Source organism: Bubalus bubalis, chromosome 10 (genome assembly GCF_019923935.1).
Source record: "Bubalus bubalis isolate 160015118507 breed Murrah chromosome 10, NDDB_SH_1, whole genome shotgun sequence".
NCBI lineage: Eukaryota > Metazoa > Chordata > Mammalia > Artiodactyla > Bovidae > Bubalus > Bubalus bubalis.
This window is the reverse complement of record NC_059166.1, coordinates 103,095,834-103,113,185: the sequence shown is the minus strand read 5'-3', so window position 1 is coordinate 103,113,185 and position 17,352 is coordinate 103,095,834. Positions and strand designations below refer to the sequence as shown.

General features: G+C 40.2%; 1 protein-coding gene across 1 annotated transcript; it reads left to right on the top strand.

Annotated features, from left to right (window-relative positions):
* Positions 1–6,441: 6,441 nt before the first annotated feature.
* LOC102401371 (transmembrane protein 126A-like) lies at positions 6,442–7,077 on the top strand. Its single transcript, XM_044924550.2, has one exon. It carries the CDS (start codon positions 6,448–6,450, stop codon positions 7,039–7,041), a length of 594 nt encoding a protein of 197 aa, XP_044780485.2. The 5' UTR covers positions 6,442–6,447; the 3' UTR covers positions 7,042–7,077.
* Positions 7,078–17,352: the final 10,275 nt, after the last annotated feature.

Here is a 17,352-nt window from a genome sequence, read left to right as displayed (position 1 = left end):
CTCACTTGTTCAGTCGTGCTGTGAGGAGGGAGGGACACTGCAAACAAGTAACACTGGCATGTGCTCACAGTGCCTCAGCCACAATGGGCCTGCCCCTTCCCACACTGCTTAGGCTCTAGGTTGCTCCACCTGGAACTGTCTGAGGCCAGCCCTGGGCTGCATGAACCTCCCAGGTCTAAGCCACTCAAGTCCAGGCACTTGGGTAGTCCTCAGAGCTGCAGACTCGGTTGGGCCTGCGTTTTGTGCCCTTCCCAGGTCCGAGCAGCTCAGGTGATGAGGTGTTTGGCGAGCACAGTCACTGCGACTTATTGCCTCCCCAGTCCCTGCCACTCGGTCTTCTGGATGTACAACCAGCGCACCTTCTCAGGTGGATGTCGACTGTCCAGAACCCCAAGAAGTCTTAGTTATCAAAGAAGCCTGCTTGCAGTTTGGTAGATAATGTCTCTCTGGGGTTGCGATTGCCCCCTTCCAGCTCTGGCTGCCTGTCACCAGAGGGGGATGGTCTGCAGCCGGCTATCTCTGTTCAGTCCTTTGTTCTGTGCGCGGGCCTGGTGGTGTCTTAGGTTAGGGATTTGTGCGTGGTGGCTATCCCACAGTCTGGTTTGCTAGCCCAAGTTAGTTCACTCAGATTGCCCTTGGGGCATTCAGGCCCGGTCCTTACTCTAATCAATGCAGCCCACGCCTTCCTGCCCAGCTCCCGCTTGCTAGTGGCTGGTGCAGGCGTCTGTGCTGCTTCTCCACTGGGGGAGTTACCGTTGGGCTCATAATCTGTGGGTTCTAATTATTTATTTATTTTCCTCCGTGTTATGTTGCCTCTGTGCTTCCAAGGATAGCCACAGACTCGACAGTGAGAGTGTTTCCTGGTGTTTGGAAACTTCTCTTTTTAAGACTCCCTTCCCAGGATGGAGCTCCATCCCTACCTCTTTTGTCTCCTTTTTTTGTCTTTTATATTTTTTCCTACCTCCTTTTGAAGACAATGGGCTGCTTTTCTTGGTGCCTGATGTTCTCTGCAGCCATTCAGAAGTTGTTTTGTGGAATTTACTCAGCGTTTAAATGTTCTTTGATGAATTTGTGGGGGAGAAAGTGGTTTCCCCGTCCTATTCCTCTGCCATCTTAGGACCCTCCCCTTGTCTTTTTTATTTATAGTGGATTTTTTTTGTTTTGTTTTTATTTTTAAAATTAATGAATTTATTTTAATTGATGGCTAATTACTTTACAATACTGTAGTGATTTCCCTTGTCTTAAGACCTTAAACTTACACGGCCCTTGGAAAAGAAAATTGTAGAATCAGATTTGGGAGGATTGTTTTCCCATCCCTGTGATCCAAGTCACTCTAGATCTAGAGGATCAAGGATTCCTAAGGTTTTGAGGTACCCAATTTCTGTTTGCTTTTCATTTTTCTCACCCTCAAGATTATTGTCCACTTCTGATTTTAGTAATATGTGTTCTAAGAATCCATAGATACTGGTCTTTTTCTGTTAATCTTTATCATGCTCAAAATTATCTGTAAGAATCTCTTTTGTTAACTACAAATTGGCACTTGTCATGGGCACTTGTTATCTATCTCTACAAGGATTAAATTTCATGCTGCTGTATCTGCTGACCTTCAATACCTCCTGAAAGGAATTCATGATGGAAAACAGAAATGAGGCAGGGGAAAAACTGCCAGAAAAGATCTTCAGATAGTTAGATATTTTCAGGAGATGATTTTATGAGCCCAATTCTTGTATCTCTCCATATCTAAAAAGCACTAAAATCCTTCATGGTGATGACTGTTCCTTATGACTAACAAAACTTCACAAGAGTAGTAGAAATTTTCTGGAAAATTATATGCTTGAAAACATATATTCTCCCTTGACCAAAATAACATATACACTGACCTTCCCCCATTGCCTCTTTGGGGCAGTTTCTCTTTTAATGGACTAATGGAGCCCTATCTTTTCTTGGAAGATGAAGGAGAATATAAGATGTGAACATCTTTTTATTGGCTGTGCTTATTATGGGAAATGTGAGGTGGAAGATGGAGATCCAAAGGATTAATGAGGTCAGGTCATGGGGAGGATGCCCAGAGAGAGACAAGAAATATGGGCTTTGTCTGTGGGTCAATGATTTTGATTATGCCCTCTTTATAACCTTCTGGTTTCCATGGAAGCCCTTTAGAAGGCAGTCCCATGGGGGCAAGGAGGATAGCCAAGTAGATGAAACTCTCTAGTTCATTTAATAAGAGGCATTCAGCTTGTGTCTGTTTTGTTCTCCTCCCTACCCCCCCGCCATCTATCTATTATCTATCATGCATACCCGGTGGCTCAGTGGTAAAGAATCCACCTGTAATGCAGGAGCTGCTAGAGATGTGGATTCAGTCCCTGGATTGGAAAGATCCCCTGGAGGAAGGCATGGCAACTAAGTCCAGTATTCTTGTCTGGAGAGTCCCATGGACAGACAAGCCTGACAGGCTACAGTCCATAGGGTTGAAGAGAGTTGAACATGAATGAAGTGACTTAGCACACATTCACATTATCTATCATATATCTATCTTCAATCACCTGGGCGTCTATGTAAAACTATCTTTGAAGAGGAAATATACTGACGCATATACCCAGTGGACAATCTGGTTAATGTATCAGAAGGACACTAAATACAATAGCACTATAGTTCCAGTGTGTGCTGGAGTTGGCTCAGACTATCTTGCTAGTTGAATTTCAAAAATTCTTTTTTTTTTTAAATATAAATTTATTTATTTTAATTGGAGGTTAATTGCTTTACAATATTGTATTGGTTTTTCCATAAATCAACATGAATCCACAACGGGTGTACACATCTTCCCCAACCTGAACCCCCCTCCCACCTGCCTCCCCATACCATCCCTCTGGGTCATCCCAGTGCATCCTGTATCATGCATCGAACCTGAACTGGTGATTCATTTAATATATGATATTATACATGTGTCAATGCCATTCTCCCAAAGCATTCCACCCTCTCCCTCTCCCACATAGTCCAAAAGACTATACTTGTTGATTTTTGGAAATTTGTGGAGCTTGTTGATGTTAGCATGGTAACTTGAAATTGAAGCTCCAATTCATGGTTGGGGAATTAAACCAGTGAAATCAGAAAACGCTACAAATCAGACTCTCTGGCCTGTCCTGCTTTCCTGCAGGGAGCTTGTTTTAAAATGCTTTCTAGCACACCACTGCCAGTTTTCAAATTTTAGGGAACTTTAGAACTTATCTGGGGATATGTAAAAAAATTTGAGTACCTTGGCACCACTTCCAGAAATTTCATTTAAATTGATAAAGGATACTTTTAATATTAACTATTAAAAGTATCCCTAGAAAGGACCTTAGGGAAAACCACTGTATAAGCTGGAGCTCAAAGAGGAGGAGTATGTTACAAAGCCTGATAAATGGTAGAAATGGAAGCAAAGAGTGTTACAAAAATAAATGATTTAGGGTTTCCAGTTCCATGAGGTAGAATTAGAGCATGACAGGAATATTTAGTCCTTCTGTTAAGACTTTATCAAATCGATAGGCCACTTTCAGGGGAAACCTGAGAGCTGTGTGACTAAACGTCATTGCTATTGTTAAAAGAATCCATCATTGGAGGGGAAATTGGGACAACAAAAAATCTTTAGATAAGTAGGATGCTAGAGTTTAATGACTATCCAGAGATTGGATAGATTGAGCCATGAGATTCTGATTTAATTTATGACAGAATTCCATGTTCAAAATAATCCTGCTTGGGTGGAAACAAACAAACAAACAAAACAACAACGGAAAAAAGGAATAAACATTCAGATCTTTGGGATTGCATGTCTGGCTCTTTATAAATAAATACTGCTGCTCAAGTGGCCACCAGGTACACACTTTCCTTTGAGTCAGTGTAGTTAACACTAGTTTTTATAGCTTCTGTATCCTATGATTTGTTTTACTATCGTTCTTGTGTTTTTAACTGTGCTATCATACAGAAGAAGTTTCACATCAATATCAGGACTAAAACACCTTCAAAACATATTTATAGTTAAAATATCGTATGTTTAGACATTTTAAAGAATTGCTCTGCTACTGTTTTCTACATTTGTTGGTTAAATGTTATGGTTTAAAGTTATGGCAGAATTATTTTAAACTACGATTATTCATTTCACTGCATTAATTGAAGTGAAAAAAAATAAGTCAAAGGTGTTTCCCAACATGATTTTTGCTCATGGCAGGTTACTTGATTCTGATTTCCCCAAATAATATGTTATAGCCATGAGAGAGGAGTGCAAACACATTTTGTTTGGCCTTGACTCTCACAGATTATGATATTACCTAGCAAAGCAAAACATTCTGAAATCTAGGCTGATGACACCGGTTAAAACAAGCCCTACTGTAAATGAATCTGAACACTTTTCAACTACAGCAGTCTCCCCACAAATCAGCCTATCAGCCCCATTAGCACTTGAAGCAGATAAAAGTCTGAAGCTGACTTCCTGCTGCTTGTCTCTTAAGTGTCAGAAATAATGTATTCTGTGTTACAAATGTCCAGGAGGCACACATGTCTGTTACTCCTGACACTGCTATAACTTGTTTTCCAAGCTAAACATCTGTCCTATGCTCACTAAAAATTGCTTTCAAAAATAGGAAATTGTGTACAACCAAACTAATAAGTGATCAGCTTGACACAGGCAAATTACCAAAAAGAAACTCACTCTGTATCCAGAACTCCTACTGATATCAAACATTGCTTGGCTAGTATTAATAATATTTTTTATCCATTTCTTTATTTGTTTTTTTTTTTATATCACAATTGATTACCTATGAACAGTAAGACTAAAAATTATCAAAACTTTGGACAAGATGATTCTGACATTATACAGGAGGCAGTGACCAAAATCATCCCCAAGAAAAAGAAATGCAAGAAGGCAAAGTGGTTGTCTGAGGAGGCTTTCCACACAGCTGAGAAAAGAAGAGAAGTGAAACAAAAGGGAGAAAGGGAAAAGTATACCCAACTGAATGCAGAGTTCCAGAGAATAGCAAGGAGAGATAAGAAGGCCTTCTTAAGTGAACAATAGAAACAGAGGGAAACAATAGAATGAAAAAGACTAGAGTCTTTCAAGGAAATTTTTTTCTCAATTTCTTTCAATCTCTTCAAGATAATTGGAGATATCAAGAGAATATTTTATGCAAGGATGGGCATGATTAAACAGAAACAGTAAGGACCTAACAGAAGCAGAAAATATTAAGAGGAGGTGACAAGAATACACAGAAGAGCTATACAAAAAAATATTAATGACCTGTGTAACCACAATGGTGCTGTTACTCACTTAAAGCCAGAGATCCTGGAGTGTGAAGTCAAGTGGCCCTTAGGAAGCATCACTACAACCAAAACTAATGGAAGTGATGGGAATTCCAGCTTAGCTATTTAAAATTCTGAAAAATGATGTTGTTAAAGTATCATTTAATATGCCAGCAAATTTGGAAAACTCGGCAGTGGCCACATAATTGGAAAAGTCAGTTTTCGTTCTATTCCCCAAAAAGGGCAATGCCAAAGAATCTTCAAACTGCTGTACAATTGTGCTTATTTCACTGCTCTCAAGGTTATGCTCAAAATCTTTCAAGCTAGGTTTCAGCAGTTTGTGAACTGAGAACTTCCAGATGTACAAGTTGGAATTAGAAAAAGCAGAGGAGCCAGACATAAAATTGCCATCTGGTGGATCATAGAAAAAGAAAGAGAATTTCAGAAAACATCTGTTTCTACTTTATTGATCACATTAAAGCCCTTGACTATGTGGATCACAACGAACTGGAAAATTCTTTAAGAGATGGGAACACCAGACCACCTTACCTGCCTCCTGCAAAACCTATATGCAGGTCAAGATGCAAGAGTCGGAACTGGACATGGAATAATGGACTGGTTCAAAAGGAGTACATCAAGGCTGTATACTGTCACTCTGTTTATTTAACTTGTAGGCAGAGTACATCATGTGAAATGCTAGAGTGAATGAATCACACAAGCTGGAATCAAGATTGCCAGGAAAAATATCAACAACCTTGGACATGCAGATGATACCATTCTAATGGCAGAAACGAAAGAGGAACTAAAGAGGGACCTTCTTGATGAAGGTGAAGAGGAGAGTGAAAAAGCTGCCTTGAAACTCAATATTCCAAAAGCTAAGATCACGGCATCTGGTCCCATCATTTCATGATAAATAGAAGGGGAAAAAGTGGAGATAGTGACAGATTTTATTTTCTAGGGTTCCAAAATCACTGCGGATGGTAATGCAGCCATGAAAATAAAAGATACTTGCTCCTTGGAAGAAAAGCTATGACAGGGCTCCCGCCTTGGGCCAGTCACATGGCGCCCAAAATGGCCACGCCCGGGTGACTTGAGCAGAACGTGGAGTGAGCCCTCGCAGGGCCAAAGGAGACCCACGGAGGCTGCGGCTGCACGGAGGAGCGCGTAAGGCTCAAGATGGAAAATCATGAACCAGATGGTACTATCATCAAGGAGAACTTAATTGATATCATAGCCAGAAAAATTAACCAACTCCCAGAAGCAGAATGGAATCGGCTTGAAAATGGATCAACATATGTTGGACTTAATGCTGCTCTCTGTGGCCTAATAGCAAATAGTCTTTTTCGATGCATCTTACATGTGACACAGGCTCGTATAGCTGCTGGCTTACCAATGGCAGTGATCCCATTTTTGACAGCAAATGTATCTTACAAAGGTTTTGTAAGTTTACCTTTGAATGCAGGTGATCCGCAGTGTGAAACCTGCACCGTAACACAAGGTGGATTGGTTGGTCTTGTTTTCTGTGGCCTGTACCCTGTTTTCTTGGCTATCCCTGTGAATGGTGGCCTAGCAGTTAGGTATAATTCAGCCCTGCTACCAGAGAAAGGAAACATTTTAAATTACTGGATTAGGATTTCTAAGCCTGTCTTTAGAAATATGTTATTTCCCATTTTGCTCCAGACTGGGTTTGCTGCATACCTCGGGTCTAGACAATATAAACCACTTATAAAGGCTCTTCAGTTACCAGAACCTGGCCTAGAAATTAAGTGATTGTTAAGCAAATCTGTACACAAAAATAAAACAATATATATATATATATATATATATATATATATATATATAGCTATGACAAACCTAGACAGTGCATCAAAAAGCAGAACCATCACTTTACAGACAAAGGCCCATATAGTCAAAGCTATGGCTTTTCCAGTAGTCTTGTACAGATGTTAGATTTGGACCATAAAGAAGGCTGAGCATTGAAGAACTCATACTTTCAAATTGTGGTTTTGGAGAAGACTCTTGAGAGTCCTTGGACTGCAAGGAGATCAAACCAGTCAGTCCAAAGGAAATCAACCCTGAGTATTCATTGGAAGAACTGATGTTAAAGCTGAAGCTCCAATACTTTGACCCCCTGATATGAAGAGCAAAACATCTTGATGCTGGGAAAGACTGAAGGCAAAAGGAGAGGACAGCTGCAGAGGATAAGATATTTAGACAGCATCATTAACTCAAGGGCTTCCCTTGTAACTCAGTCGGTGAAGAATCTACCTGCAGTGCAGGAGACCTGGGTTCAATCTCTGGGTTGGGAAGATCCCCTAGAGGAGGAAAGGCAACCCACTCCATTATCCTTGCCTGAAAAATCTCATGGACAGAGGAGCCTGGTGGGCTGCAGTCCATGGGGTCTCAAAGAGTCAGGCATGTCTGAGCGACTAAAACTTACTTTCTTAGTTACTTACTAACTCAATGGACATGAATTTGAGCAAACCCAGAGACAGTGAAGGACAGGGAACCTTGCTGTGCTGCAGTTCATGGGGTCCCAAAGAATGGAAACGACTTAGCAAGTGAAGAACAACAACAATTAGAGATTACATGGGGTTTTATGACTCTAGATTTGGAAATAAGTAGCATAGCAGCTGATGAGGAAACACAAACCAAACAGTGTGTGCTTAGCCAACTATATTCTTTTCTATTTATCTGAAATTTAGCAGGTGTTTATTAAGGATCTGCTATATGCTGAATGTGTGCAAAGATGAATAAAACATATGCTATCCTTAAGGAGCTAATAGTTTAATGGAGGTGGTTTACATAAACTAATAATTCCAATCAGCACAATCATAAAGATATTCAGATTCTGAGATTTAATTGTGTGCATTCTCAGTCACTCAGTTGAGTCTGACTCTATTCCACCTCATGAACTATAGCCCAGCAAGCTCCTTTGTCCATGAGATTTTCCAGGCAAGAATACTAGAGTGGGTTGAAGATCTCCTCCAGAAGATCTTCCTGACCCAGGGATGGAAACCACATCTCAGGCATCTCCTGCATTGCAGGAGAACTTTATTGCTGAGTGATCAGAGAAGCCCACAAAGTCAAGGTTTAATTAATGTACTATTAATGCAAATCCAAGAAGTCCTAGAGCAAGGTTTGTTTCTGAGGATTTGCAGGATTTTAGAGATGAAGGAAGAGGGAAGTGGGGAAGAGAAGAGTAAGAGCAGCAGCCACAGATTTGACTTCATGCCTGTCTGCATCTCTATTTCCATATTGGATTCTATCCAAGCTGCTAGGATTTTTAATTGACTAGTCATATGGCGTCGTTTAGTATTCAAGGTTCTGGGTCAGAATTTCCCACTACATATATCATCTGAGCCACACATGAAATTCAGCAATTTCTAGAAGCCACGTTCAGAGGAGGCAATGACAACCCACATCAGTACTCTTGCCTGGAAAATCCCAGGGATGGAGGAGCCTGGTAGGCTGCCGTCTGTGGGGTTGCACAGAGTCGGACATGGCTGAAGCGACTTAGCAGCAGCAGCAGCAGCAGAAGAAGCCACATTATAAAATGTAGGAAGAAATAGTTGAAACCAATTTTAATACTATGTTCTATTTTATCCAATATATCCAAAATTGTATATATTGGATACAATCTCTTCAAAATATAATCTATGTATTGGAACATTACATGTATGTAGGTCAGGAAGTAACAGTTAGAACTGAACATGGAACAACAGACTGGTTCCAAATAGGAAAAGGAGTACGTCAAGGCTGTATATTGTCACCCTGCTTATTTAACTTATATGCAGAGTACATCAAGAGAAACGCTGGGCTGGAAGAAACACAAACTGGAATTAAGATTGCCGGGAGAAATATCAATAACCTCAGATATGCAGATGACACCACCCTTATGGCAGAAAGTGAAGAGGAACTAAAAAGCCTCTTGATGAGAGTAAGAGGAGAGTGAAAAAGTTGGCTTAAAGCTCAGCATTCAGAAAACAAAGATCATGGCATCTGGTCCCACCACTTCATGGGAAATAGATGGGGAAACAGTGGAAACAGTGGCTGACTTTATTTTTCTGGGCTCCAAAAACACTGCAGATGGTGATTGCAGCCATGAAATTAAAAGACGCTTACTCCTTGGAAGGAAAGTTATGACTAACCTAGATAGCATATTCAAAAGCAGAGACATTACTTTGCCAACAAAGGTTCATCTAGTCAAGGCTATGGTTTTTCCAGTGGTCATGTATGGATGTGAGAGTTGGACTGTGAAGAAAGCTGAGCGCCAAAGAATTGATGCTTTTGAACTGTGGTGTTGGAGAAGTCTCTTGGAGTGCAAGGAGATCCAACCAGTCCATTCTAAAGAAGATCAGTCTTGGGTGTTCTTTGGAAGGGCTGATGCTAAAGCTGAAACTCCAATACTTTGGCCACCTCATGTAAAGAGTTGACTCATTGGAAAAGACTCTGATCCTGGGAGGGATTGGGGGCAGGAGGCGAAGGGGACGACAGAGGATGAGATGGCTGGATGGCATCACTGACTCGATGGACATGAGTTTGGGTGAACTCCGGGAGTTGATGATGGAGAGGGAAGCTTGGCATGCTGCGGTTCATGGGGTCGCAAACAGTCGGACATGACTGAGCGACTGAACTGAACTGAACCAGTTACTCTGAATAGACTGTTTTCCCCAGAACCTGTAATACGTTCTACATTGTTACAGAATTCTTAAGATTGTTCATGTTATTTTGCCATATTCCTGTGCTCTTCAGCCTAAATAGTCCTGGGGCCGACTGTTCAGGAAATTAAATAAATGGTCTTATTCAGACTTCAGACACAAAACAGAGCAGACTTCTGACCTTGCTTCTAACCTGCCTGGACACTGCCCTGACTGTGAGTGCCCTGGAAGCCTGCTCTGAGTGTAAGACTTATGGCAACATAAATACGATAGGGGATGGATACTGAAATTGTTGAGCCCTTGAAGGGGGGGTCAGACCAACGAAGCCTCAGGCTTAACAACATTCTAAGTTTTAAAACGGTTCTATGAAGACTTACAAGACCTTTTAGAACTTGGAAGTTCTAGAACTTGGTGTCCTTTAGACACCCAAAAAAGATGTCCTTTTCATTATAGGGGACTGGAATGCTTATGTAAAGTTTAAAAATAAAATTAAAAAAAAAAAAAAAAAAAAAAAAAAAGATATTTTAACCAAAAAAAAAAAAAAAAAAAGAAACACCCGGAGTAACAGGCAAATTTGGCCTTGGAGTACAGAATGAAGCAGGGAAAAGGGTAATAGAGTTTTGCTAAGAGAATGCACTGGTCATAGCAAACACCCTCTTCCAACAACACAAGAGAAGACTCTACACATGGACATCACCAGATGGTCAACACCTCAATCAGGTTGATTATATTCTTTGCAGCCAAAGATGGAAAAGATCTATACCGTCCGCAAAAACAAGACTGGGATCTGACTGTGGCTCAGATCATGAACTTCTTATTGCCAAATTCAGACTTAAATTGAAGAAAGTAGGGAAAACAACTAGACCATTCAGGTATGACCTAAATCAAATCCATTATGATTATACAGTGGAAGTGAGAAATAGATTTAAGGAACTAGATCTGATAGACAGAGTGCCTGATTAAACTATGGATGGAGGTTCATGACATTGTATAGGAGACAGGGATCAACCATCCCCATGGAAAAGAAATGCAAAAAGGCAAAATGGCTGTCTGAGGAGGCCTTTCAAATAGCTGTGAAAAGAAGAGAAGTGAAAAGCAAAGGAGAAAAGGAAAGACATAAGCATCTGAATGCAGAGTTCCAAAGAATATCAAGGAGAGATAAGAAAGCCTTCCTCAGCGATCAATGCAAAGAAATAGAGGAAAACAACAGAATGGGAAAGACTAGCGATCTATTCAAAAAAATTAGAGATACAAAGGGAACATTTCATGCAAAGATGGGCTCGCTAAAGTACAGAAATGGTATGGACCTAACAGAAGCAGAAGATATTAAGAAGAGGTGGCAAGAATACACAGAAGAACTGCACAAAAAAGAGCTTCACGACCCAGATAATCACAATGGTGTGATCACTCACTTAGAGCCAAACATCCTGGAACGTGAAGTCAAGTGAGCCTTAGAAAACATCACTATGAACAAAGCTAGTGGAGGTGATGGAATTCCAGTTGAGCTCTTTCAAATTCTGAAAGATGATGCCGTGAAAGTGCTGCACTCAATATGCCAGCAAATTTGGAAAACTCAGCAGTGGCCACAGGACTGGAAAAGGTCAGTTTTCATTCCAATCCCAAAGAAAGGCAATGCCAAAGAATGCTCAAACTGCCAGACAATTGCACTCATCTCACACTTTAGTAAAATAATGCTCAAAATTCTCTAAGCCAGGCTTCAGCAATACGTAAACTGTAAACTTCCATATGTTCAAACTGGTTTTAGAAAAGGCAGAGGAACCAGAGATCAACCTGCCAACATCCGCTGGATCATTGAAAAAGCAACTCAATGGACATGAGTTTGAATAAACTCTGGGAGTTGGTGATGGACAGAGCTCTAGGCCTGGCATGCTGCAGACCACGGGGTTGCAAGGAGTCAGACAAGACTGAGTAATGACTGAACTGAACTGAACTGATGATATCAGTTTGGGTCCAGGGATTATAAGCAGAACCCGCACTGAAATCTTTGAATTCTCACCCATGCACCCACTGCCTGGGACCTTTTCCCAACTAGGACTCCAGACGTGTTGTGTTGTGGGACTTCCCAGTGCTATTTAAGTCTGGATGTTGGTCAAAACCCAATTTGATGATGGGTTTTGCTGTTTATATTTCTCTTTTCTTTTAATGCTAGTATATTGAAAGTAAGCTAGATAACTCTATCATAAGTATTGGTATTATTTATTTGTAAAAATAAATATAATCTATATAGAAAAACTTGTCTATGAGGCATTTTACTTTTTAGGAAATTCCAGATGTATTTTGCACCATAATGCACAACTCCAGTCTAGCAGCATGTCAGGTCTCCAGTTGCTGCTGGTGGTGTTGGCAGAACAGCGCTCCCAGACAGCTCATTGTTTAGGGCTCCCCTTTATCCACTCAATCCTGTGTGAATAAGAATCTTGACAACTGAACAGATGCCTTTTTTCAGGATGAACCAGAGTAAGTCACTTTTTATTATCCCCTCAGGGCAACCAGTAAGCGACTCTGTGGGAACTGTAGATGGCTAAGTTGCTTTAGCTCCAAATTCTTGCAAACACTGGGGATTTTCATATTTTATTTTCCAACTATGAGATTGCTCCAGGGACTGAGTGTGAAGGAAGGAAGAAAGCTGACATGTGAATCATTTTTTAAATAAATAATGTATGTATATAAACAGCTTTACTGAGATGTAATTTATATACAATGAAATTCACTCATTTGAGGTGTAGAATTCAATGATTTTTAGTATATTCATACGGCTGTGCAACCATCACCGTAATCCCATTTTGTTTTTAATTTATTTTATTTCTTGTTAAAAGTAACATTTAAACCATCTAGTTCTAGGCATACTCAGTATTTGCAGCTTTCCCCAAAACCAAGACAGATAATCTATGACTACATATTTCAATATGGTTTGGTTATACTTTTCTGTATTTTTAAAATAAACACTATAGGAGAAATTGGGCTTCCTTGGTGGCTCAGCAGTCAAGAATCTACCTGCAATGCAGGAGCTGCAGGGTACACGGGTTCAATCCCTGGGTTGAGAACATCCCCTGGAGGAGGGCAACCCAGTTCAGTATGCTTGCCTGGAAAATCCATGGACAGAAGGGCCTGGAGGTCTATAGTCCTTGGTGTCACAAAGAGTCAGACATGACTGAAGCAAATTAGCACACACATAAGAATTGGAGGAAGCTCAATTAAATATTTTTCTAGGCAGTCATTTCTGGGATTTTCCTGAACATGGACATTGATCTGAGGTGAAACACATGATATAAAGCCAAGAGAATTCTGAGTGGGGCTTCTGAATCATCTTGGGGCTCAGCTGCTTATGATGTACAGCTGGTGACCTGAGAGGTGGAGCCTGCCTTTCATGACCCATAGAGCAGAATGCTCTGCTTTCAGGACCTTCCAGTGTGCCCTACATTGGAGTGACTCCTCCTCTTTTCAACATCTACTCTTTAAAAATGCTTTTTTCAATTTATTAAACAAAAAATAACTCACCTGTTTCTCCCATCCCTCTTGCAACCATCAATCTGTTCTCTGGGCCTATGAGCTTGACTTTCATGTACATACATTAGATTCCACACATAAGAGAGCTCATATGCTATTTGTCTTTCTCTGTCTGACTTATTCCACTTAGCATAATGCCCTCTAGGTCCATCCTTATTGTTGCACATGGTAGGATGTACAACAACACATATTTTTTATGGCTGAATAATATTCTCTTATATGTGTACCATGATTTCTTTATTCATCCATCAATGGACATTTAAGCTGTTTCCATATCTTAACTACTGTACATAAAATCTTTAGGATATTTTCATTTCCCTGAGTGGAAACTCCACTCCTATTAACATTCACTACCCATTCTTTCCCAATTCCCCAGATCTAAGCAACAACTGATTTATTTTAGATCTCTGTAGATTTGCTTAATCATGATATTTCAAATAAATAGAATCATGCAATATGTGTTTGTTTGTGACTGGCATCCTTCATTTAGTATTGTTTTTAATCCATCCATGGTTGTAGCATGCATCAGTATTCTACTACTTTTTATGGAAAAATAATATTTCATTGCATGGATATACAATATTTTGTTTACTTGTTCATCAGTTGATAGACCTCTGTGGGGTTTGCACTTTTTGGCTACTTCAAATAATGCTGCTATAAATATTCATGTACAAGTTTTTCTATGCACACATGTTTCAATTTCTTTTGGATATAAATCTAGTAGTGAACTCTATTCTCCAAAGTGGCTCAGTTCAGTTCAGTTCATTTCAGTCGCTCAGTCATGTCCGACTCTTTGCGACCCCATGAACTACAGCATGCCAGGCCTCCCTGTCCATCACCAACTCCTGGAGTTCATTCAAACTCACGTCCATCGACTAAGTGATGCCATCCAACCATCTCATCCTCTGTCGTCCCCTTTACCTCCTGTCCCCAATCCCTCCCAGCATCAGAGTCTTTTCCAATGAGTCAACTCTTTGCATGAGGTGGCCAAAGTACTGGAGTTTCAGCTTTAGCATCATTCCTTCCAAAGAACACCAAGGACTGATTTCCTTTAGAATGGACTGGTTGGATCTCCTTGGATCATTGAAAAAGCAAGTCCAAGGGACTCTCAAGAGTCTTTTCCAACACCATAGTTCAAAAGCATCAATTCTTTGGTGCTCAGATTTCTTCACAACCAAGATAATCACGATGGTGTGATCACTCACCTTTCCAACAACACATGAGAAGACTCTACATATGGACATCACCAGATGGTCATCACTGAAATCAGAATGATTATATTCTTTGCAGCCAAAAATGAAGAAGCTCTGTACAGTCAGCAAAAACAAGACCAGGAGCTGACTGTGGCAGTTCAGATCATGAACTGCTTATTGCCAAATTCAGACTTAAATTGAAGAAAGTAGCTCAAACCACTAGGCCATTCAGGTATGACCTAAATAAAATCCCTTATGATTATACAGTGGAGGTGGTGAATAGATTCAAGGGGTTAGATTTGGTAGGGTGCCTGAAGAATATGGACAGAGGTTTGTAACATTATACAGGAGGCTGTGACTAAAACCATACGAAAGGGCGGGGGGATGTGAAAGAGAAAGTGGCTGTCTGAGGAGACTTTACAAATAGCTGAGTAAAGAGAAGTGATGGGCAAGGGAGAAAGGGAAAGCCATAACTGACAGAATGCAGAGTTCCAGAGAGTAGCAAGGAGAGACAAGACGGCTTTAAGTGAACAATGTAAAGAATAGAGAAAAATAGTAGAATGAGAAAGACTAGAAATATCTTCAAGAAAATCAGAGATATCAAGGTAATATTTCATGCAAAGATGGTCATGATAAAGGACAGAAAAGGTAAGGACCTAGCAGAAGCAGAAAAGATTAACAAGAGGTGTCAAGAATACACAGAACTATACAAAAAAGGTCTCAATGATACAGATAATCATGAGGGTGCAATAACTCATCTAGAGCCAGACATCCTGGAGTATAAAGTCAAATGAGCCTTAAGAAGCATCATTACAAATGAAGCTAGTGGAGATGATGGAATTTCAGCAGAGCTATTTCAAATCCTGAAAGATGGTGCTGTTAAAGTACTTCACTAAATATGTCAGCAAATTTGGAAAACTCAGCAGTGGCTGCAGGACTGGAAAAGGTCAGCTTTCATTCCAATCCCAAAGAAGGGCAATGCCAGAAACATTTAAGCTACCCTACAACTGTGCTCATTTTACATGCTAGCAAGATTAGGCTAAAAAAATTCTTCAATTTAGGCTTCAGCAGTATGCGATCTGAGAACCTTCAGCTGTACAAACTGGATTTAGAAAAGGCAGAGGAATCAGAAATCACATTTCTAACGTTCATTGAAGCATAGAGAAAGCAAAGGTGTTTCAGAAAAACTCTACTTCTGCTTCATTGACTATGCAAAAGCCTTTGACTGTGTGGATCACAACAAACTGTGGGAAATTCTTAAAGAGATGGAAATAGCAGACCACCTTACCTGTCTCCTGAGAAACCAGTATATAAGTCAAGAAGCAACAGTTAGAACTGGACACGGAATAATGGACTGCTTCAAAATTGGGAAAGGATATATGCCACAGAATACATGTCAAGGCTGTATATTGTCACTCTGTTTACTTAACTCGTATGCAGAGTATATCATGTGAAATGTTGGGCTGGATAAATCATAAGCTGGAAACAAGATTACTGGGAGAAATATCAATAACCTCAGATATGCAGAGGACACCACCCTTATGGCTGAAAGTGAAGAGGAACTAAAGAGCCTCTTCATGAGAGTGAAAGAAGAGAGTGAAACAGCCAGCTTAAACCTCAACAGTCAAAAAGCTAAGATCATGGGATAAGGTCCCATTAGATCATGGCAAACAGCAGAAGACAAAGTGAAAATGGTGACAGATTTTATTTTCTTGGGTTCCAAAATCACTGTGCATGATGACTGCAGATATGATATTAAAAGATGCTTGCTCCTTGAATGGAAAGTGTGACAAACCTAGACAGGGTATTAAAAAGCAGAGACATCACTTTGCTGACAAAGGTCCATATAGTCAAAGCTATGGTTTTTCCGGTAGTCACATATGGATGTGAGAGTTGGACCATAAAGAAAGCTGAGTACTGAAGAATTGATGCTTTTGAACTGTGGTGCTGGAGAAGACTCTTCAGAGTCCCTTGGACTGCAAGAAGATCAAACCAGTCAATCTAAAGGAAATCAACCAGAATATTCTTTGGAATAACTGATGCTAAAGTTGAAGCTACAGTGTTTTGGCCACCTGATGCAAAGAGCTGAATCATTGGAAAGGACTCTGATGCTGGAAAAGAGTGAGAGCAGGGGAAGAAGTGGGCAACAGAGTAAGAGATGGTTGTATGGCAGCCCTGATTCAATGGATATGAGTCTGAGCAAATTCTTGGAGATAATGAAGGACAAGTAAGCCTGGCATGCTGTAGTCCATGGGGTTGCAGAGTCAGACAAGACGTAGGGATTAGACAGCAAAGAACAGCAAAGTGTAGAAATGCTGGGTAATAGAGACTTCTAGTTGATAGAACGGTAGATAAAGTCACATAAAGAGAAAGCTTCCTAATCATCTTGCACTGTGGTTAAGTCCTTAATATTCATCCCAAAGCCAACTACAAACAACCTCTATATTCAGAAAAATATACTGTATTTAGCATTTTCTTGAAGGCTTTGCAGATTTCCTTTGTCTACACCAAAGATAAATGGCAATAGGATAAAGAACAACACTTTCAACTTCGGCTTTTGCACTTGACGAAGTCCAGTTCTTACCCTTCCTTTAGTATATTAAAGTCTGTTTAGGTAAATGGGTAGCTTATCATGAATACTAAGCAAAGTGGTAGGTAAAACTTTCTTAAAATTATTGCTGGTACTAAATGTCAAATGG